This window comes from Trichechus manatus, unplaced genomic scaffold (genome assembly GCF_000243295.1).
Source record: "Trichechus manatus latirostris isolate Lorelei unplaced genomic scaffold, TriManLat1.0 scaffold00077, whole genome shotgun sequence".
Classification (NCBI taxonomy): Eukaryota; Metazoa; Chordata; class Mammalia; order Sirenia; family Trichechidae; genus Trichechus; species Trichechus manatus.
Genome location: NW_004444013.1, coordinates 2,225,542 through 2,248,092, shown reverse-complemented (window position 1 = coordinate 2,248,092; position 22,551 = coordinate 2,225,542). Strand labels below are relative to the sequence as shown.

At 52.4% G+C, this 22,551-nt stretch overlaps 1 protein-coding gene across 1 annotated transcript in view; it reads right to left on the bottom strand.

Annotated features, from left to right (window-relative positions):
* Positions 1 to 22,551, bottom strand: part of CLIP2 (CAP-Gly domain containing linker protein 2) — an 84,056-nt gene that overhangs the window by 31,049 nt on the left and 30,456 nt on the right. Inside the window, exon 3 of the mRNA XM_004380848.1 lies at positions 5,971 to 6,524. Coding sequence (XP_004380905.1) covers positions 5,971 to 6,524 — 554 coding nt within the window. The remainder of the gene's footprint in view (positions 1 to 5,970; positions 6,525 to 22,551) is intronic.

Genomic DNA, 22,551 nt, shown 5'->3' with positions numbered 1-22,551 from the left:
TCATGTGTAAAAAATGTTTTTGTGAGGATTACATACTATGTGTTCAGTGTCTGACACACGGTAGAGCCTCGATAAATGTTACCCTTGAACTAGTTTGTCTTAATTTTTTAATCAAAGCCATACACGTACAGAGATTAAAGAGTCAAACAGTTCCAATGCCTTAAAAAGCCTCTTAAGTTTCTCCACCTAGCCCCAGAAACAAACACTTAATTCTTTAAGCTGAATCTTTTGGTATTTACCTCTCTATCAATGAATGCTCATCCAACGGCATTTTGTACATACCAGTGGTCACCCCTGCCCCCACCCCAGCACACCCTAGAAGGCTCTCGTGCTCTCCAGCATGGAGAATACAGGCTTGGGGCAGCAACTGGGAGGAGGAAGGGGCTCAGCCTCCAGAACACACGTGCTCACTGACCCCTCCTTCAGTCCGACCTGCCTGGAATCCCTCATCCAGACTCTGCCCCTCTCAGGAGAATAGCATCCGTCCCAGACCTCTGCTGTCACCAGATAGAAGGGGGCAGGGCAGGGGATGACGGGGGGCTAGAGATTTTTCAACCAATTCTCCCATTTCTGGCCCTGACACCAGCCCCACTTCCAGAGGTGGCTCTGTGGCTAATTCCTGAACCGTTACGGTCTCTGAGGTGACCCTAAGGGCCTCTTCACTGCTGCGGCTCTGGCCATGGCATTGGTGGACTTCCAGCCTTGTGGCCGCCGTCCCTCCTCCCATTCCCTGTCCTTGGGGAGTCACTATCTTTAAAAAAAACCAACTTCACTGTCATTCCAGTGCAGATTCAAGAGGGACTGAAAATAAATGTGTATGTTTTATCTACTGTGTTCATCTGAACCTGAACAGTACTTTCTAAATGCTACTTTCTCCTGATACCCCCAAGTATAATTCAGATGTGCCTGAAGGGACCAGTCCCTAATTAAAGCTAGTTCCACTCCTGCTATTTTGTAAGGACTGGCTACGTGCCAGGGATATTAAAGATATCAGTTCCAATCCTCACAATTTTATGAGGTGAGCCTCGTTACCCCCATCTACAGATGAAGAGACTGAGGCCCAGAGTCGTCAGTGAGCAGAAGAGCCTGGAGGCTCTCCCTTTTCTTACAACACCCTGCTGCCTCCTCGATCCCGGTGGTGCCCAACTACCTACCAGGCTCCGTTCTCCTGGTGTCCCCTCCCTTCAGAACTGCACTGCTACCCACTCACCAGCCACAGGGGGCACTGCTTCACCCTCAGTCCTCAGCCTGACTCTGGACCCAAGTCCTTTCCTTGTCCCTCCGTCCTTCAGTGCACCGGCTATCTACCCTGGGTCAGCACAACCTCTGGGGACCCACATCCCCGCGGTCCCAAGGAGTTTTCCCTCACTGGCCCCCCGCCAGCTGTGTGCCGGCCATGCCCTCGGAGTGATGACACCCACCCCTTCTCTTCTGTGGGGGCTTGAGTCCCTCCTGGCCCCGGCCAAACACCAGCTAGATCCTGGGTCTCACAAAGCAACAGCTTCAGACTCGGTTTGGTCCATTTGTTTCACAGAGGTTTTCCACTGAGAAAGTTAAAACTCACTTAAATAAATGCCTATGCCTCAGAGCAGGGTCTCCTCCACACAGCAGGCAGACCCAGCTCTGTCATCAAGATGCTTCAGGTGAGTCCCGGGCCGCTAGCCTCAGCACCATCTGTATGATGCATTTATAATACCTATCCCAGAGCTGCCTGAATGTAAATGAGGGATTCATGTCCTGGATTGGCACCTGGCACCTGCTGGGGCTGGGGAACTGTGGAGAGGGGCAGAAGGGGGTCCCTGGCAGGAACGAGGGCAGGTGGGCAGGGCCTGGGCTCGGTGCTCACTTTCAGAGAGGTGGGGGCGCCGAGGCAGCAGCCCCCTGCAGTGATTCTCCCTGAACACGTCCACTGGCCTGAACAACCATCAGGGAGGGACATTAAGAGTTCAACAAGCCTGTGCAGTGCCGTCACGGCACACCTGGTGCCTCGCCCAGTCTCCCAACTGCCTGGCAGGGACCCTGAGTTCTTCACTCAGCAGGCCAGGCTGGGCTAACACTTACAGCACTTGCTGAGGACCACACAGCTTCTTAGCGCTCTACACGTGAAGCAGAGTGGTCTCCTCTCACCTCCCCGCCCCACACCAGACCCAGGCAGGTCGTCGGTCAGTCCTGACAAACTCCCTCCCACCCTCCCAGAGGTTCCTGGGGGATCGAGGCCTCTTAGGGCTGCTGTGAAGAGGAAACAGGATTCTGTTCATGAAGTTCTTGGGATGGAGCTTGGCCCACAGGAAGCACTCAGTCAACGGACCCCAAGGATACTAACGCCATCGTGACCCCCTGGATGACTGACCTCAGGGAAGCTCTGAGCTTGGTGACCATCGTGCACCTGGTGACCCCAGGGCCAAGGAGAACATTCCTCCCTGACGTTGATGGTGACCAGAGCTAACGTTTGCTCACTCAGAGCCCCAACTAACCACTCTACACGGCAGGCAGGAGGACTACCGTGCCCATTTCACAGATGAAGAAACTGAGACACAGAGAGGGTCAATAACTCGCCATGGTTACTCAGCTAGCACGTGGACCTCATGGGGTAATTCTGCAGCCCAAACGAAGCCCAGGTTTCAGAGGAATCTTTGAAGAGCAGCCAGAGGCTCATCACATAAACCTTCTTCCTGCCTTCTAACCAGGTTGGAGTAGTTTTGGGAACAGGTTGATGGCTGGTGAAGCTAACGGAGCTTGAGCACTTGGGCCCCTCACCTGCTCCGGCCTCCTCCAAGGCCCTGGGAGAGGCTCCGGCAGTGCGTTCATGTGATCATGTGATCTGTAAAATTTGCAAAAGTATGCTTTTTTTTGGCATTGCTTTTCCTAAACAGCTCCCATCTGAACAATGTCAGTTCAGGCCTTGACACCCATTCTTGCCCAGGCTATAATTTTTAAAAGGACATGGTGGGGACAGGAAAGTGGTGTGTCAGAAGGTGCCAACAGCAGGTACACGGGAGAAGCACCAAGTTTCAGGGTTGGACAGCCAGTCAGATCCCGGCAGCTAGAGAAATCACTCAGGGGAGGTGCCAGGCTGGGGCACGGCCAGGTGCACACAAACCCCTTGCTTGACCCTGGGCAGACTGTTTCCCAGGGCTGAGCCCTGTGCTCTTCAGTAAAATGGGGGTAACACACACCTTGTACGCAGTGGAGGGACACAGAGACAAGGCACAGCAAGTGCTGGGCATGGTGCCCAGTGTGGGGCATGCCCCCAGGAAAGCAGTAGGGTGACCCACCAGCGGGCTGGGGGTCAGTGAGTCTGTCTGGCCTTGCCGCCTCAGCTGGCCTTGCTGCAGGATGAGGGCCTGGTGGATGCTTCTAGAGCCGGCAGTGCCCACCTTGTGCCAGCTTCAGTGCCCCTACCCTGAAGGCCAGTTTCCGGCCAGTGGACATCCTGAGACAGGCAGAAGTTCCCACTGCCTAGGGGAAGAGGTGCATGGGGAGGTCCAGGCAAGATCAAACCAGGGTCAAACCTCCCTGCTCTCCCAAACAGGGGCCAATCAGGGCTGGCCAGTGACCCTCCAGAGCCCCCACTTCTCATCCTACAGTGGTCACAGATCCCCACCCCAGGGTGTCACACAACACAGGTCTCACACAGCCACAGTCCTTGGGACACCACAGGACATTTTCACGTCCACTAGCTCTTTTAATCCTCTCCATGGAAGCATCAGGAGGGTGGTAGGCTATGGCCAATTTGCTGAATGGACAGATGACGAGTGAATGAAGAACAGATGGATGGGAAGGAGGCTCAGTGAAGTGACTTGCCCAACATCACACAGCCGGGAAGGAGCAGAGAAGGGCCTGGGCCCGGTTTCCCTACAGTGGCCACGCCCAGCAAATGCCCTTGGAACCCAGGCTTCCCAAACATCAGCTCAGTGCGACTAAGCCAGCTTGCCCAGGTCCTGTTGGCTGGAGTCTGATTCCCTGGGAGCCAGGATAAGAAGAGCAAAGTGATGGCCTCCCAACGGGCCTATCCTCTGTCCCCACAATATCACGGCCACAGCAGCCTCCTGGCACCCACCTCCCTGGCTCTACTCCTGCCCAACCTGGTCCTGTCCCCCGCCAGGCAGCAAGCGAGAAACATTCAGAACGCGAACCTGCTCATATCACTACTCAGACCTTCTGCGGCTCCCCGTACTCTTGGAATAAACCCCGACTCCACACCCAGGCCCTGGACCGTGGGGCCTGCCCATGCCAGCCTCCTCAGGGTCCCTGGCCCCAGCTCCTCTTCGCCGCCCGCTCAGCTCCCTGCTCTTCTCTGTGGTCTCTGCCTGGAGCAGTGCCTCTTCCCTGCACCGTCAGTGCCAGGTCATTCCTCGATCTTAGCCCAACACCACTTCTCGGGCCAGGCTGCATCGAGCACTGCGACATCCCCTCAGAGCCTGCACCACATTTCTTCACGGTACATGCCACATATAAGGACACGTCCATGTCTGCAGCCGCGTGGACATCACAGCTCTCCCCACACAGGACTGGAGGCTCTCTGAGGGCAGGGACCAAGGCTGGTGGCTGGATCACCACCCGAGCCAAGTCCCCTCTGGTCACCGTTGGGGAAACTCCACCCATGGGAAGCCAAGCTGGCACCCAGCCCCAGGGTGGGTGAAGTCCTCATCCTGCCAGGTGGGGCTCAGAGTTCACACAGTTTAGTGAAAGGAAGGCAGCATGGGGGCTGGTTTGACCTCTCTGAGCCATCCATAAAGTGGGCATGATAAAACTACGTCCGAGTGGGCCTGCGGATTAAACAGGGTAACAGGTATAAACCTTTCCTTTCCCTCCCCTACCCCAAATGCTCTTCCCAGAAGCCTCCAGGAGAAACCCTGCCTCTGTGGGAGAGATCTCCAGACCCCTACCCAACCTGAAAACTCCAGGCATATGCTTCCCACCTATATAAGCCCAGCTCGAGGTGGATCCCCCCACTGCTTCCCCTGGATGCAGGGACCTCCCCCTCCACCCAGTGATGTCATCCCCTTGGCTCTCCACACTCCAGGCCCCTCAGACACCCTCCAGGGACCTCCCCCCATGTCCCTGTCTCCACTCCAACACTGTGGTCCTTGGAGGGCAGGGTCGGCCTGGGGCCTTCTTGGCCACCTGCCCCAGGCATGGCACAGCAGGACATGACCTCGTCCTGCCCACCCTGGCACCTCCAGCCTGGGTCTGGCCCACGGCAGGTGCCCAGGAAAATGCTACCGTGGTCAGACCGCAGAGGATGAACCTAGATTCTGAATAACTTGGGGCCACTGGGAAAGAGGGATCCCCAGTTCTCTCCTCCACAGTATCACTGATCACCCCATTATAGCTTATATGTGTCTGCACGCCCCACCCTGGGCCAGGGGTCTCTTTTCCAGTACAGGCCCGGCACATCCATGCTGGCAAGCTGGATCAATGAATAATATCAGTAACAGATAACACTTAGCACTTACTAAGTATCAGTCACTGTCTAAATGCATTACATGTATTAGTTCATTTCAACCCGTGAGCCAGGTGCTGTGGAGTTGATTCTGATTCATGGTGACCCGATGTGTGTCAGAGAACTGTGTTCCACAGAGTTTTCAATAGCTGATTTTTTGGAAGTAGACTGCCGTGCCTTTCTTCCAAGGTGCATCTGGGTGACCTCGAGCCAGCCCATTAATTGTTTGCACCACCAGAAAAGCTTCAACCTATGAGGGAAGTACTATTAAAATTCCCATTTGATAGATGGGAAGACTGAGGCCCAGAAAGGTTAAGAAACTCGCCCAGGGTCACACAGCAAAGTCTCCAGAACCCACTTTCACTCTGTGTGGTTACTGATGAGAAATGTGTGTCCCCAGCTTGGACAATGCCCAAGTCCTACTGCCCCTGCCCCAGCCTGGCCCCCAGGATCCAGCTTGTCCATGTGCTGTGAAGAGGTGGGGGAAGGGAGGCTGGGCCTGAGCTCAGCGCAGCCACACTCACCAGCACGCGGTCTCCCAGGCGCAGGTCCTTGTCACCCCGCTTCACAGAGCCGCTGTCTGACAGGTTGGAGCCCGATTCATTGCCTGTCTTGACAGAGCTGTTGAGGACGCTTTCCCGCAGAGGGATGACACGGCAGGTCAGCGGGGGCGTGGCTGTGCCCGAATGCAGCGACAGGTTCTGCGCGGTCAGTGACTCCACCGAGTGGGCGTCGCTGCCCGAGCCATCGGCGGTGGGCTGCCGGGTCAGCTTGGAGGGCCGCGTGAAGATGCCCTGTAGCGCTGGGCACTCGAAGTAGCGCACGCCGCCCACGGAGCCATCATTCTTGCCCACTGGGTCGTCCAGCACCACGCCCGCCCACTGGCCAGGCGCGAACTGTGTTTCGCCCAGGTACTGCACCATGCCTGGCTTCACGCCATTCACCCACACCCGCTCACCCACCACGAAGTCCCCCAGAAAGTCATCGCCCACCTCAGCTGCCTTCGGGCCCGGCTTCTCAGGGGCTGGGGGGGCTGCCGCAGAGGAGGGGCCCGACGCCTGCTTGTGCAGCGGGGAGCCTGTGGAGTGAGGAGAGAGGCAGCGGTTAGGGTTGGTGTGGGAACTGGACCCTCAGCGGCCCCCCAGGAGCACAGAGTCAGAGCTGATGCGTTCAGTGGTAGTTAACTGATGGGGAAACTGAGGCAGACATGGCTGGCAGTGTGGCCTTAGGCAGGTCTTGTCCTCCTGTGGGCCCTGGGGCTCTCCCCACTCTTACAACCCTTCTGGAAGGTTCTAAGGAGTAAAAGCTCAGGAAAGGTCTGACTCAGAGGCAAAGGCTTTCCACTGCTCAAGGCCACTCAAAATCAAAGGCCAGAGAGGAACACATTCTGGAAGATTCCAAGCCCTCCTCCCACCCAGGCTGTTAACTTGAGACCACCCATGAGGAGCCTAGGCCTTCTGGGAGTGGTCTCTGTGCTCCATCCTCCTCCTGCAGCCAGCCCCAGGCCCCCCAAAGGCTCCCAACCTGCTACCTGATAGCTGGCAAAGCCCCAGCCCCAGCCATCTGCGGGGTGGGGGGGAGGGTGGCGAGGAAGGAGCCAGGAAAACCCTCCCACTCTGCCCCTGAGCCTCCCCTCCCCTCCTTCAGAGCCCTGCCCTCCCTCTACACCCCAAGCCCACAGCCTCAAGGCCACCCAGAACCAGGGAGGTAGAAGCAGGAGGCAGAAGCAAGCACATAACCCTTGCCAGCCTGGGGCTGAATTCTTGGCTCTCTGGCATGAACCGGTCCTTCCTTGTAGGAAGAACGACCCTGAGGTCCAGAGAGGCAAGGGCCTTACCCAAGGTCACACAGCAGAAAGGAGGGGCCGCTTCCCAGCCTGGACTCCAGCATGCCCATGATCAGGAAGGAAGGAGGATGGTGGCAAACTGCTCGAGGTCACTCAGCAAAGTGACAAAGGCAGGGCTTGAACCCACTGTGCCTCCTGCGAAGGTAGGTGCCCAGGAGCCTGATCTTTGTTTCTCCCACCCATTCCCCACTATCCTTGACTGCCCCGTGGCCAGCAATTCAAGGTCTGAGGATGCCCCACCTTCCTGCCAGACCAAACCTCAGGCAGACAGGTCTACCCTCTCCTCCTCCATCCCAGAGGCTGATGGGCCTGCAACAGCCATGGGGGCAGGAGTGACCGGATGCTGGCCCCATCCTTTCAGACCTGCCTGAGCACGGGCAGGGTCTGGGGGGCCACTCGTTCCCACCAGCACTTCTTCACACAAGGATGAGACACCCCGGCCCAGAGGAAGTTTAGAAGGCAGTGAGTTTATGTTAATGGGAGAGGAACAATTTGGAAAAGGAGGGTGAGAATGGCTGCACAACTGAAAGAGTGTAAGCAATGTCACTGAACTGTACCTGCAGGAACTGTTGAACTGGTGTATGTTTTGCTGTATATACTTTCATTAACAATAACAAAAAAGAAAGAAACCCCGAGCCCCAGGCCTGGCTCGGTGCCCTCCCAGGGGTCACATCCAGCCACTGCCCTCCGGGGCTGGGGAGCTAGCCCTTAAGGACAGACTTTCAGGGGGCGGGAAGCCACACGACTCCTAGACAGGGATCCAACAGACAGGACAGAAGCATGCAGCTGCTCGCTCTGGGGACACTGGCAGCAGGGTGGCAAAGCATATGTCCACTGGGGCCTGGGCAGTCAGTGTGGGGCCTTGACTCAGGGGAAGGGGTGGCCTCCAGCTTGGGAGCTGGGCTCCTGGAAGATCAACCTTGTTAACAGGCTCTGTGCTAAGAGCTTGACATACAACAGTTCATTTGACCCTCACATTTAACCTAATGAAGTGGGAATTGCTATTCCCATTTTACAGATGAGGAAACTGGGGCTCAGAGGTATCAGATGGTTTACGTACACCCCCAAAGAGCAGACACAGAGCCAACCTCTGGTCAAAGGCTCTGGCTCTTGGTCCAGAGACACTTGTGTTCATCCAACAAACATGCACTAATCAGCACCTGCCATGCCAAGCCCCATACCACAGTCACCCCAAATCCTGGACTCTTCTGAATGCACCCATTTCCCAGGATCTAGCCAACCCCTAGACTTTCCTATGAGCAGGGAACCTCATCCTTTTTTTAAATAATATTTTATGGTGTTTTTGATGAAGGTTTACACAGCAAATGAGGTTCCCATCTGACAATTTCTACACAAATTGTTCAGTGACATTAGTTACATGTTTCACAATGTGTCAACATTCTCTTTAATTCTGTTCTGGCTGTTCCATTTCCAATACTCTAGTTTCCCTGCCCCCTTATCTTCTCATCTTTTGCCTTAAAAGAGTAATTGTGACCTTGTGGTCTCATACAGATGGTTTTTCAACCTCATCTTTTACTCCTTCCTGCATAAAGATGTCTCCTTCTGTTTCTTGTTTAGAGGGCAGGACCCTGGGTTGGGTCTTCTCTTCCACCAACGATATTCCGAGGCCACAGCCGCAGGGAAGTGGTGGGTGTGTGTGTGGGGGCGGGGGCAGGGTCTGGAGTCCAGCAGGCCTGTGTGTGAACCCCAGCTCCTCCCAGCTCCACCACTTCCTCACTGTGTGAACCTGGGAAGGTTATTTAACTGCTTGAAGCCTCTTGTTTCCTCATCTGTGCCTTCTTTTACCAATTGTCATCAAGCCAACTCTGACTCATGGCGACCCCAGGTGTGTCAGAGTAGAACTATACTCCATAGGGTTTCCAATGGCTGATTTTTCAGATCACCAGGCCTTTCTTCTGAGACACCTCTGGTGGATTCAAGCCTCCAACCTTTCAGTTAGCAGCCAAGCGCGTTAGCTGTTTGCACCACCCAGGGACTCCTGTAGGGCAGATCTGAGGTAATACTGCTAATGTGCTTAGAACAGCACCTAGCCCACAGCAAGCAAACAAGAAATATTGTCAGTGATTGTTATTTTGATGAGAATGATTTATTCTCAGACTGAGAGAGTAAGAAAAAACAAAACCCACGAAAGGCCACAGTCCCTGGGTGGTGTAAACAGTGAGCGCTCAACTACTAGCTGAAAGGTTGGTGGTTTGAACCCACCCAGAGGTGCTTCGGAAGAAAGGCCTGGCAATCTGCTTCTGAAAGGTCCCAGCCTTGAAAACCCTCCAGGGCACGGTTCTAGTGTCACCACGAGTCAGAACCGACTTGACAGCAACCACTGCCACCCATGACATAAAAGGCCGGGAGTCAGAGGGAGGACTTCCAGGCTGGATCGGATGCCGTCTCACTGGCTAAGTCACTCTACCCCTCTGTGAAACAAGGGAGGGGCGTGGCTGCATCCCTGGCCAGGTGTTAGAATCTTCATTACAGGGGCGTATGCAGTAAGGGCCACTGGGAGCCCCCAGCCCACGGTGGCTCTCTGGGGCCCAACGCCTCTTCCCACCACCATGTGCAGGTCAGGTGGGCCCTTCCTTGGGAAGAACTGCTTTGAAAAGCAGCCACAGAGGGAAGGAGCGCCACATCAGATGTGGCCAGACCCAAGGGCCTGTGGGTCTGGTCACCGCAATAAGGTGTCAACACTTATTAGCAGCTTCCATTCATATGCTGCCTACTGAACACCCCCAATGCACTGGGGACCTTTTATACATTATTTTCTTATCTTCGTTGTTGTTGTTGGCTGGTGCTGAGTGGGCCCCGACTCATGGCTATCCCATGTCCAACAGGACAAAACGCTGCCCACGCCTGCACCAACCCTATGATTGTAGGAAACTGCTCCACATTGCTTACGGGTTGGACTGTTGTGATCCACAGGGTTTTTATCGGCTGATTTTCAGAAGTAGATCACTAGATTTCTTCCTACTCTGTAATAGTCTGGAAGCCCCGCTGAAACCTGTTCAGCAACACAGGAGCCTTCTCTGACAGACAGGTGGTGGCTGCGCATGGGGTGCCCCAGCCGTGAGTGGAAGAGAGGTCTCCCTCAGAGAAGGTGAGACTTCTACAGCGAACCACCACTGCCGCTACTGTTACCTCACAGGTTAGGAAACAAGTTAACACACTGCCCCAGAGGGGAAGCCAGGCAAGAGTCCACCCGCTGGTCTCCCTCTTCACCGCTGCTCCCCTCCAGCATGCCCGGTAGATGCCCAGCAGCCCTCAGCTCCCTTCCCATATCCACTGCGCGCGCACGTCCCTGTGCAGAGGGGCTCCGTAACATTTGCGGACCAAGCTGAATCAGTGTCTCTACCTCTCCTCTTCGTTTAGCCAGAGAAGGGTTCCCACGTCAAGGGGGGCCCAGGACGGCTATTCTAGGCAGGAAGCTGCCCTCTCAGCTGTCTTCCTCCCCAGCTGTCCCAGCCCAGGCCAACCCTCAGGTAATCTCCTCCAACACCCCCACCCCCTCAGGGGACACAGAGTCAGAGACCAGCTGTCTCAACAGCTGCTAAAATCCAGGTCACAAGCCTGCGGACACCATACTTGGTTATTTTGCTTCATTTTTCTCTTTGTAGTGCCACCCTCCACTCCAACCCCGCCAGGGACAAAGCCCTCCTCAAATCCCCGCACATTTCACACTGGGAAGCTTTCCACACCTGAGGTGGGGGAAGCACAGGAAAACCCTGCCAGAGCCCCCAGTGCCCACACCCTTCCGTGAGCCATCCCAAGCCCCTCCCCATAGCTGGGCCTCAGTTTCCCCAGAGACAAAGGACTAGTGCAGAAAGAGCTGGGGTCCTGTCCAGCACTGACATTCTTCTACCTGTCCCACCTCTTCTCCAAGGAAGTGAGCATGTCTATTTGTGGGCTATCAAGACCTGGCTGGTGGAGGGGCTCCCTCTGCCTGCACCCACACAGCACTAAGCCGGGCTGTCTGGAAGGTCCCCAAGGGCAGGGCTCACACGTCCCCCACAGAGCAGTCGTGGCTCCAAACCTCCACGAAGGCAAAGGGCGGCTGCAGAGCCCCAGCCAGGCCCAATGGCCAGACTTTCAACTCACATGGTTCCCTTCCCCCAACAGCCGATTCCACCCAGACGCAAGGCACAAGGGAATTTATTTTTGGTTTCCAGTTCAAAGCAGAATTTTGATGAAAAGGCCTAAAGGAGGTAGTGTGAGGGTGGCAGCTGGTAGCCTGATCCAACAGCAGGTGGGGTGGGGGTCTGGATGACGGGGAGAGGAGGGCTGGGTGCCCGGACAGAGCACACCTCCTTGAGGGCTTAGGTCCTGCCCTGCTGAGGAAGTGGGGACAGGACACCAGGGACCCTATTCACTGAACACCTACTAAGGGGGTGCTAGGGACCACAGGCACGGGCCAATCGGGGGCCCAGAGAGGGAGAGAACAGGACTGGCAGCTACCATTCGGCCTGCCATAACTGCGGGGGAACGCTCCACACAATGGGGCGGGGCACTTTCCAGTGCCCCTCCGCAGGGTCCCTCTGCTGGCTCACAGCCCTGCAGCCCCCAGCCTCCTTGCCCTTAGACTCTCTTTTACCAGACAGCCAGGCAGCTCACCCCTTCACCTCAGTCAGAGCTCACTCAGAGGTCACCTCCTCAGAGAAGCCTTCCCTGGCTGACCCCACAGCCTCCTCACTCCTGCTGCATGGGCCCTTTCCCAGCCTTGTGCCCAGGCCTGCCAGCCACCCTCCTCCCCAGTGACGGGACCGGGGCCTCTCTCCTGCTCCACCTCAGCCTCCCTTGGTGGTCCCCGCAGCGTGCAGACTCTGACCACCACACTCTTCACCTGTGTGTCCCGGCCAGTGGTGTGCTGGTAAAGGCTGAACAACTGGCTCTCCAAGAGAAAAATATATCTATTTGTGTTGTTGTTGGGAGGTGCCGTCGAGTCGGTTCCGACTCATAGCCACCCTTTGCATCACAGAACGAAACACTGCCCGGTCTTACGCCATGCTCACAATCGTTGTTATGCTTGAGCCCACTATTGTAGCCACTGTCTCAGTCCATCTCATTGAAGGTCTTCCTCTTTCTCGCTGAACCTCTACTTTACCAACCATGATGTCCTTCTCTAGGGACTGATCCCTCCTGATAACATGTCCGAAGTATGCAAGATGCAGTCTCACCATCCTTGCTTCTGAAGAGCATTCTGGTTGTACTTCTTCCAAGACAGATTTGTTTGTTCTTCTGGCAGTCCACGGTCTATTCAATATTCTTCACCAACACCATAATTCAAAGGCATCAATTCTGCTTTAGTCTTCCTCATTCTTTCTCCAGCTTTCACATGCATATGAGGCAACTGAAAATACCATGGCTTGGGTCAGGCATATCTTAGTCTTCAAGGTGACATCTTTGCTTTTCAACACTTTTAAAGGGGTCTTTTGAAGCAGATTTGCCCAGTGCAATGTGTCTTTTTATTTTTTTAAATTTTTTCCCATACATAAATTTATACATACATTGTTGTATGACTCTAACTGCTCTACCTATACCGTGACAGCACACTCCTCCTTTCCACCTGATTCCCCATGCCCATTCAACCAGCTCCTACCCTTCTCTGCCTTCCCATCTCACCTCCGGACAGAAGCTGCCCATTTAGTCTCGTGTATCTACTTGAGCTAAGAGGCACACTCCTCGTGAGTATCATTTTATGTCCCATAGTCCAGTCCAATCCCTGTCTGAAGAGTTGGCCTCAGATATTGTTTTAGTTCTGGGCTAATAGAGAATCCAGAGGCCATGCTTTCTGGGGTTCCTCCAGTCTGGGTCAGACCAGTGAGTCTGGTCTTCTTACGAGAATTTGAGTTCTGCACCTCACTTTTCTCCTGCTCCATCAGGGACTCTCTGTTATGTTCCCTGTCAGGGCGGTCATTGGTGGTAGCTGGGCACCATCTAGTTCTGGTCTCAGGCTGATGAAGTCTCTGGTTTATGTGGCCCTTTCTGCCTCTTGGGCTAATACTTTCCTTGTGTCTTTGGTGTTCTTCATTCTCCTTTACTCCAAGTGGTTGGAACCAATTGATGCATCTTAGATGGCCGCTTGCAAGCTTTTAAGACCCCAGATGCCACTCACCGAAGTCGGATGCAGAACATTTTCTTAATAAGTTTTGTTATGCCAACTGACCTAGATGTCCCCTGAAAACATGGTCCCCAGGCCCCTACCCCTGCTCCTCTGTCCCTCAAAGTATCTGACTGTATTCAGGAAACTTCTCAGCTTTGGTTTAGTCCAGTTGTGCTGACTTCCCCTGTAGTGTGTGCTATCCTTCCCTTTACCTAAGATAATTCTTATCTACTATCTAGTTAGTAAATAACCCTCACTCTCCCTCCCCACCCTCGTAACCATCAAAGAATGTTTTCTTCTGTGTTTAAACCTTTTCTTGAGTTCTTGTAATAGTGGTCTTATACAATATTTGTCTTTCTGTGACTGACTAAATTCACTCAGCATGACCTCCAGCTTCCTCCATGTTATAATCTGTTTCATGGCTTCATCGTTGTTCTTTATTGTTGCGTAGTATTCCATTGTGTGGATATACCATAATTTGTTTATCCATTCTTCCGCTGATGGGCACCTAGGTTGTTTCCATCTTTTTGCTATTGTGAATAGTGCTGCAATGAACATGAGCGTGCATATATCTATTTGTGTGACGGCTCGTATTTCTCTAGAATATACTCCAAGGAGTGGGATAGCTGGATCGTATGTACTTCTATTTGTAGCTTTTTAAGGAAGCGCCAAATCGATTTCCAAAGTGGTTGTACCATTTTACATTCCCATCAACAGTGTATAAGTGTTCCAGTCTCTCCACTACCTCTCCAGCATTTGTTATTTTGTGTTTTTTGGATTAATGCTAGTCTTGTTGGGGTGAGATGATATCTCATCGTAGTTTTGATCTGTGTCTTTTGATTTCTTGACTGCTGCTTGCATGGGTGTTGACTGTGGATCCAAGTAAAATGAAATCCTTGACAATTTCAATCTTTTCTCTGTTTATCATGATGTTGATTACTGGTCCAGTTGTGAGGATTTTTGTTATTCTTTATATCGAGGTGTAATCCATACTGAAGGCTGTGGTCTTTGATCTTCATCAGTGAGTGCTTCAAGTCCTTTTCACTTTCAGCAAGCAAGGTTGTGTTACCTGCATAACACAGACTGTTAATGAGTCTTCCTCCAATCCTGATGCACTGTTCTTCATACAGTCCAGCTTCTTGGAATATATTTTTAACATACAGACTGAATAAGTATGGTGAAAGGATACAACCCTGACACACACCTTTCCTGACTTTAAACGATGAAGTATCTCCTTGTTCTGTTCAAACGACTGCCTCTTGATCTATGTCCAGGTTCCTCATGAGCACAATCAAGTGTTCTGGAATTCCCATTCTTCCCAATGTTATCCATAATTTGCTATGATCCACACAGTCTCATGCCTTTCCATAGTCAATAAAACACAGGTAAACATCTTTCTGGTATTCTCTGCTTTCAGCCAGGATCCATCTGACATCATCAATGACATCCTTGGTTCCATGTCCTCCTCTGAATCCAGCCTGAATTTCTGGCAGTTTCCTGTCAATATACTGCTGCAGCCACTATTGAATGATCTTCAGCAAAATTTTTCTTGTGTGTGATAGTAATGATATTGTTTGATAATTTTCGCATTCGGTTGGATCACCTTTCTGGGGAATAGGCATAAATATGGATCTCTTCCAGTCGGTTGGCCAGGTAGCTGTCTTGCAAATTTCTTGGCATAGACGAGTGAGCACTTCCAGTGCTGCACCTGTTCGTTGAAACATCTCAACTGATATTCCGTCAATTCCTGGAGCCTTGTTTTTTGCCAATACCTTGAGTGTAGTTTGGATGTCTTCCTTCAGTACGATCGGTTCCTGATCATATGCTACCCTCCTGAAATGGCTGAATGTCGACCAGTTCTTTTTGGTATAATGGCTCTGTGTATTCCTTCCATCTTCTTTTGATGCTTCCTGCGTCATTCAATATTTTCCCCAAAGAATCCTTCACTACTGCAACTCGAGGCTTGAATTTTTTCTTCAGTTCTTTCAGCCTGAGAAATGCTGAACATGTTCTTCCCTGTTGGTAGTATTTATCAATTTTCATGGTGTAAATTCTTCCACCACAGCCTATCTCAAGCTGCCAACATGATGCCACTGAGTGCAGGGGTGGGAAGAGATGGGCAGTTGAACACCATTATGTAGTGTTTCTACCATCCAGTAAATAACCTCTAAAGCATAGACGCTAGCAAAATGTAGTGAAAGAATTAGGAAATCATGAGTTTTGAGTATCTATTACCTATGTTTTTAACAGAATTTACTTAACTGTAAGTTAGTACAATTTGATTTTTAACAACTGGCTTGCAAAATTCCTGACAATTTCACAATCGGTTCTCGTGTGCTGGCATGAGCTGACTCCAGCATACTGCTGGTCCCGTCCCAGTCCACGCCTTGGACATGTGGCCATCCAAAGTCTCTACTGAGCCCATGAATGAGAGATAGGAAGAAGAAACAGAGGGTGACTCCCTGACCTCTGTATCCAATAATAAGAGGTAGGGGTGGGGTTGAGGGGAACAAGAGGAAGGAAAACGTGATTCTTCTTCTCTGGTCAGTAGCTGCAGATCCCAATCTACACTGTGCTCCCCGTAATCCAACTCACTCCTCACCTTTAGCTACTGTCCATACGCTCCCACGTTTCTTCTTTTTTAAGACACACATACATAAATCCTCTTTCCAAACAACACAGAAAGGCGTAAAATGAGTTTAGTCAGTCCAGACCTCTTACCTGACCACCAGACCGCTCATCCAGCTACCCTTGGTGTCTCATCCTGCATGGCCCCCAGGATCCCCCTCTCCACATTCGGACCAAACTGACCCCTTCTTCACCTCTTCTTCCTCTTTCCCATATTAGGGTGTGGCCCTCATATGGATCAGATTGCATCCCCCAAAAAGATATGTTGAAGTCCTAACCCGTGCACCAGTGAATGTGACCCTGTTTGCGGAAATAGGGTTTTACTTTGCATGTTATGCGTTAAATTAACCAAATCATACCAGAGTAGGACAGGTCCTAATCCTAACCCCTTCTGACTGGGCTTTATAACAGGGCACAGAACAGTCACACACAAGAGGAAGACAGCATGTGAGGGCCCCTCCACAAGCCAAGGAAAGCCAGGAGACCCTGGGTCACAGAGCCTGACAGGAAGGAAGGAACTTCCCCTAGAGCCAACAGAAAGACAGCAGGGTCCTGCTGACACCCTGATTTTGTACTTCTAACCTCCAGAGGTGTCCCTGGGTGGTACAAGCCCTCAGCTGCTAATTAAAAGGCTGGTGGTTCAAGTCTACCCAGAGTCACCTTGACCGACAGGCATGGTGATCAACTTCCAAAAAAATCAGCCATTGAAAACCCTATGGAGCACAGTTCTACTCTGACATCCATGGGGTCGCCATTTGTTGGAACTGACTGGACATCAACTAACTGGTTAGGCTCCAGAACTGTGAGAAAATACAATTCTGTTCTTCAAAGCCGCCCACTTTGTGTTATTTGTTATGGCAGCCCTAGGGGACTAAGAGAGGTCCCACCATCCATTCACGCACCCACCCACTCAGGCCACAGATCTTCACTGCTCTTTTCCCCCGTCCTCTTCCCCCAACCCAAATCCAGTCACTCACCAAGACCTAGCAGCAATTCCAATGAAAAAATAACTCCCAAATCCACGTCTTCCTTTCAGGTCCATATGGTCCCATGGAGATCAGGCCCTGGAGACTGCACGCCTCACCTAGCACAGCCCCTGAAAGGGTCTCCCTGCCTCCAGTCTCCCCCTCCCTCTTTAGCCCCTCCTCCAAAAGACAAACCTAATCATTTCACTCCCTCCAGCTTATTTTAACCCTCTAATAAACAGGGGTTGGAGCCCTGGTGGAGCTCTGGTTAACAGCTTGGCTGCTAACCAAAAGGTCAGCAGTTCGAGTCCACCAGCTGCTCATTGGAAACCCTCTGGGGCAATTCTACTCTGTCCTAAAGGGTCACTATGAGTCGGAATCGACTCAATGGCAACAGATTTGGTTTGGTTTTTAAATAGGGGTAATTTTTATGTTAACTTGTGACTTTTATAAGAGCCTGTGTTACTTTCATTGAGGTATACTGAAGTATACTGAACAGTACGTATTTAAAGTATACATTGTGATCAGCTTTGATATATGTGTGTTGTTGTTGTTGGGTATCATAGAGCTGATTTTGACTCATAATGACCCCATGTGACACAGGAGAACTGCCCCATAGGGTTTTCTCGGCTGGAATCTTTACTTTAACAGATCATCAAGTCTCTCTCCCGCAGAGCTGCTGGGTGGGTCTGAATAGCCAACCTTTTGGTTAGCAGCCAAGCACTTAACTGTTCGTGCCACCAGGGCTCCATAGCCCACGTTTCTTTTGTAGTAAAAATAATTAAACGTAATATATTTTTAAATTAAAACATAAAATAGGGAATGCAATCTTTGGCCCATTTCCCATGGAAATAATTTAGGAAAAAAAACTGACTCACAGTCTTGTCATTCACAAAAATGAAAAACTGAAGCTCTGTGCCCAGTGACATATACCCGTTGGTACTGAGTCAATTCTGACTCATACAACCCTACAGGACAGAGCAGAACTGCCCCACAGGGTTTCCAAGGAGCGGCTGGTGGATTTGAACTGCTGACCTTTTGGTTAACAGTCGTAGCTCTTAACCACTGCGCCACCTGGGCTCCACCCAGTAATAGTAGAGCAATTATATATTATAGTCAAGTCATTCATGTTACTAAGCAATCTTTGAAAATAAATTGTTTCCAAATTATGTGGAAAAGCATCTCTGATGTACTGCTTAGTGAAAGGGCCCCACATCAAGCTCCTGGGTCCAGATGCCTGTTGGTCAGGGGAGAAATGGGAAAGGAGGGCACAAAGAATCGGTCAAGAGGGCCTTGCAGGGACCATCAGGCGCCATGCCATGAACTGCGGAATGTGGCTCACAAAGCCCTCAGTCCCTGCCAGCCATGGAAGGAGAGGAGCAGACCTACACCAGCACCTGCTCCCTAGGGGGCGATCCCCTCCCTAAGCATCCCACAGAACATGGTCCACAAGATGTTAACAGGTATTAAAACCCATTGTCATCCAGTTGATTCCGACTCATAGCAACCCTATAGGTCAGAACTGAACTGCCCCATAGGGTTTCCAAGGAGCAGCTGGTAGATCTGAACTGCTAACCTTCTGGTTAACAGCCAAACAGTTAACCACTGTGCAACCAGGGTATTAGGGAAAAAAAATTTTTTTTTAATTTAATTTTATTGTGGTAAGATATATATTAAAAAAATTTGCCATTTTAACCATTTTTTAAATCGTGATAAAAATATATATAATAAAACAATTGCCATTTCAACCTTTTTTACATGTAGAATTCAATGACATTATACTCATCATATTATGCAACCATCACCATCTATTTCCAAAACTTTTTCATCACCCCAAACAAAAACTCAGTATCCCTGAAGCAATAATTCCCCATTCCCTCCTCCTCCCAGGCCCTGGTAATCACTAATAAACTTTTGTCTCTATGCATTTGCCTATTCTAGATATTTCATATAAGTTGGATTATATGTGAAAAAAAATTTTTGTTTTTAACTTCCAAGTTCAATCAGGTTTGAAAACCAGCAGCTTAAGAAAGTGAAGGTTTCCTCCAGGACTTTTCAAAGCCAGTAATAGGCTAATGAGCACTGTGACCACCAAAAAGGGGCTAAAAAATAAGGTGACCACATGATCCATCATCCACACCTGGACACCTATGACGGTAAAAAGAGGTGCTATTAATAAGTGTGTCAACAACAGAAAGTCACTGATGCAGCAGGAGAAAAGTGGGGTGCAGAATCAAATTCAATTAAGAAGACCAGACTTAATGGTCTGACTGAGACTGGAGGAACCCCAGAAAGCATGGCCCCCAGACTCTCTGTCAACCCAGCACTAAAACCATTCCCGAGGCCAATTCTTCAGACAAAGATTAGACTGGACTATGGGACATAAAATGATACTTGTGAAGAGTGTGCTTCTTAGCTCAAGTAGATACATGAGACTAAATGGGCAGCGCCTGTCCGGAGGTGAGATGAGAAGGCAGAGAGGGTCAGGAGCTCATTGAACAGACATGGGAAATCAGGGGTGGAAAGGAGGAGTGTGCTGTCACAGAGTGGGGAGAGCAGTTAGGGTCACATAACAATGTATGTATACATTTTTGTATGAGAGACTAACTTGAATTGTAAACTTTCACTTAAAGTACAATTATATTAAATTAAAAGATAATAATAGTAATTGTGTCAAGTCGACAGGCACAAACTAGCCTGTCTCAGGCAAAACATGGTCACCCCGGCCTTTAAGGAACAGCATTTTCTGCTTGTTACCATCTAAGGAAATCCTGCTTGCCTGCCCGTCAAGACCAGTGCAAACACCCCACGTCCACGCAGCACCCGAGCGGCCCACTCACATCTCTCCCTACCAGCCCCACAGGCTTGAGTCTGCTTGGTTTGCACAGCCTGCCTTCCAGGTTGCAGATCACACCTGTGCCCCGCCCAGACATGAGCCCTGGGGTGAGGCCCATGCCGCTTCCCCTCTCAGCCCCCAGAGACTAGGACTGTGCTGAAATACACATGGCCATGAGCCCCAGTGGTGGCCCAAAGCAACATACATAAATGCCCCACAAGCCCCAGCAGGTGCTGGAAGGTGAAGTCATGGAGGAAGGGAACAGGGTCTCCGGAGCTTTCCCTCTGTCCACCCTCCAGTCAGTGCCTCTGACAGCGTCTGCCAACATGGCCTCCAGGGAGGATGGAGTCTGCTCCACCCCTTCCTCCCCCATTATCAAGGCAGGTCCCACCTGAAGCTCCCCCTGTCCCCCGCCACACGGCCAGCTGTACTGTCCATCCCTGGAGAAGGAGCCCTCCTCCATCCACGCATGACAGGCCCGAGTCCCAAGGGTTGCTCGGTGTCCTCCTGAACCAAATGAAACCCAGAAACCCGCTTCCACCCTACCCTAAACTGGGAGATCCGAGCTCCCAGCCAGCAGACACGGCAGGGAAGACAGAGGCGGGAGGCCTACCTGGGAAAGAGCAGAGCCAGCTCCCCATGGAGAAGCCCCACTGCAGCATGCCACCAGGCAGGTAGACGTGGGCAGCTCCACCCGGATCAATGCTGGATGATGACGTCAGGGAGTGAGGAGGCAGCCCTGCCCCCGCCCGCCCGCCTGGCCACCGCTGGTGCCATGAAGAAGTTCAGGATGCGGTTAGCAGAGCAGCGCCAGAGAAGGCGATCTTGAAGGGTGGGAGCGCTGTCGGGCCAGCTCTTTGAGAAAGGGCCGGAAGTCGGGGCCAGCTGAGGGCTCATCCCCGGCCACCCACATTTGCCACAGCACCTCGGACGAGTCACTTAACTTAAACGAGGGCAATCCCCTGCCCTTCCAGGGTGTGAAGGTGAAGACGGAATCCCCTGGGGGTGGGGTCAGCATCCAAGATGAGAGAGCGAGTCGTTCTGTGGCTACCCAGGCACTCAGGTTGCGACCCACCCAGTAACCCCGAGCTGAGGCACTCCGGCCAGCCAGCAGCCCTGTGTAGGCTCTTTGTGGGGCCAGGATAGGAGGTGGATTCTGTTTGAACAGAACCCCCACACACTCTATCCTCTGTCTCCTGTGTAAGCATGCTGGGTCCCCAGCACAAGGCATGGCCACAGACATGTGTGGAGAATGTTGTGACCAACCTACGAAGAACAGATGGCTCCTCAAACCCTGTCCACCTGACCCGGGCTTCAGTGGAGTGTGCAGCACTGGAACTGTCTCCCAGCCACCCCACCGTGGGGGAGGCGGCAGGGGCCAAGGCCAGATCTAAAGTCAGCCCAGCTGAGTCTCACCTCCAGCCCTGCCACTCTGGCCGTGTAACTCATTGGGGAGCTCCCAGCCTCAGTTTTCTTATCTTTAAAACGGGGAGAAGGGCAGCTACCTCACTGGGCTGTTAATGAGAAATAAACGTGATAAAATGCCTGCTGATTGTGACAGAGTGGGCATCAAAAGCCATCCTGCCCATATCGGACCTCTCTGGAGTTGGACCACGGTGCACGGGAGGGGAGAGGCCCTTCAAGGCCCTGCCTGCCCTGGCGGAGGGCAAGGGCAATGGAGCTCAACATGGTCTGCCCCTTTCCACACAGCAGCACCAGCCCTTCTTGCTGGGACCAGAAGGATGCTTGGTCCACGTCCTGCCCTGTCGTGCCCCACACCTCAGGCGCAAAGCCAGGCCCCAAGATCAGGGCGGCGGCTCCTGTTCACAGCCTGGCCGTGGGTCCCTTTTTTCCCACAGCTGCAGGGCAGCCTCAACCCTGCCAACCACTGCAGGCTGCTCCTGCCCTGAGGGCCACACCCCCTAGCAGCCTTGGGCTGCCACACTGGAGGCCTCAACCCTTCTCCTGCAACAGGCCCAGGACAAACTCCAAATGCCCAGTTGCCCCAGTCACAGCTACTCAAACTCCCTCTTTTGCCCAGTCCTGCCCTGGCCCTTTGCGACACTCTGCCCTGCCCACTCACACCTGCTTTCCTGTCCCCAGACCTCGCAAACCTCAGGGGTGTGGGTATTCAGATGAGGCTGCCTGGGGCTCTTCCCCTAATCTGAGTGTGCCTCACTCAGTGTCACCTCCTGAGCAAGCTTCCTGCCCACCCCGGGGATGCTGTCACTGGGCTGCCCCCCAACTGCTCCACCCAGGCCTTTGCCCACAATTACTCACCTGCTCTGACCACCTCTGACCCCGCCCTGGGCCCGTCCCCACTTGAGGCCCCCTGGACCATCCAGATCCCCTGGCCCCGCTATGCCTTTGCATGAGCTCTGGGACCCACACTGGGCCCCACACATCCCCCACGGCAACACCCTCCAATGCCCCCATCACACATACAACACACCGCAACCCCTTGGCCTTCACCATCAGGCCTCTGCCACCCTCCCCAACCTCACTGCACACCCCTCCCCATCCAAACCTGTCTTAGTTCTCCTTAACAAACCAAATTAATCCATGCCCCAGGACCTTTGCATCATTCTCCCTCAACCTGGAACACCGTGCCTTCTGGTTTTCTCTTGTTCAGGAAGGCTCTGGGAGCCTGAGTGTTCAGATGAGGCTGCCCTGGGTAGGGCCTGCCTGCAGGTCTGCCCATGAGCCTTGCCTGGCACTTCC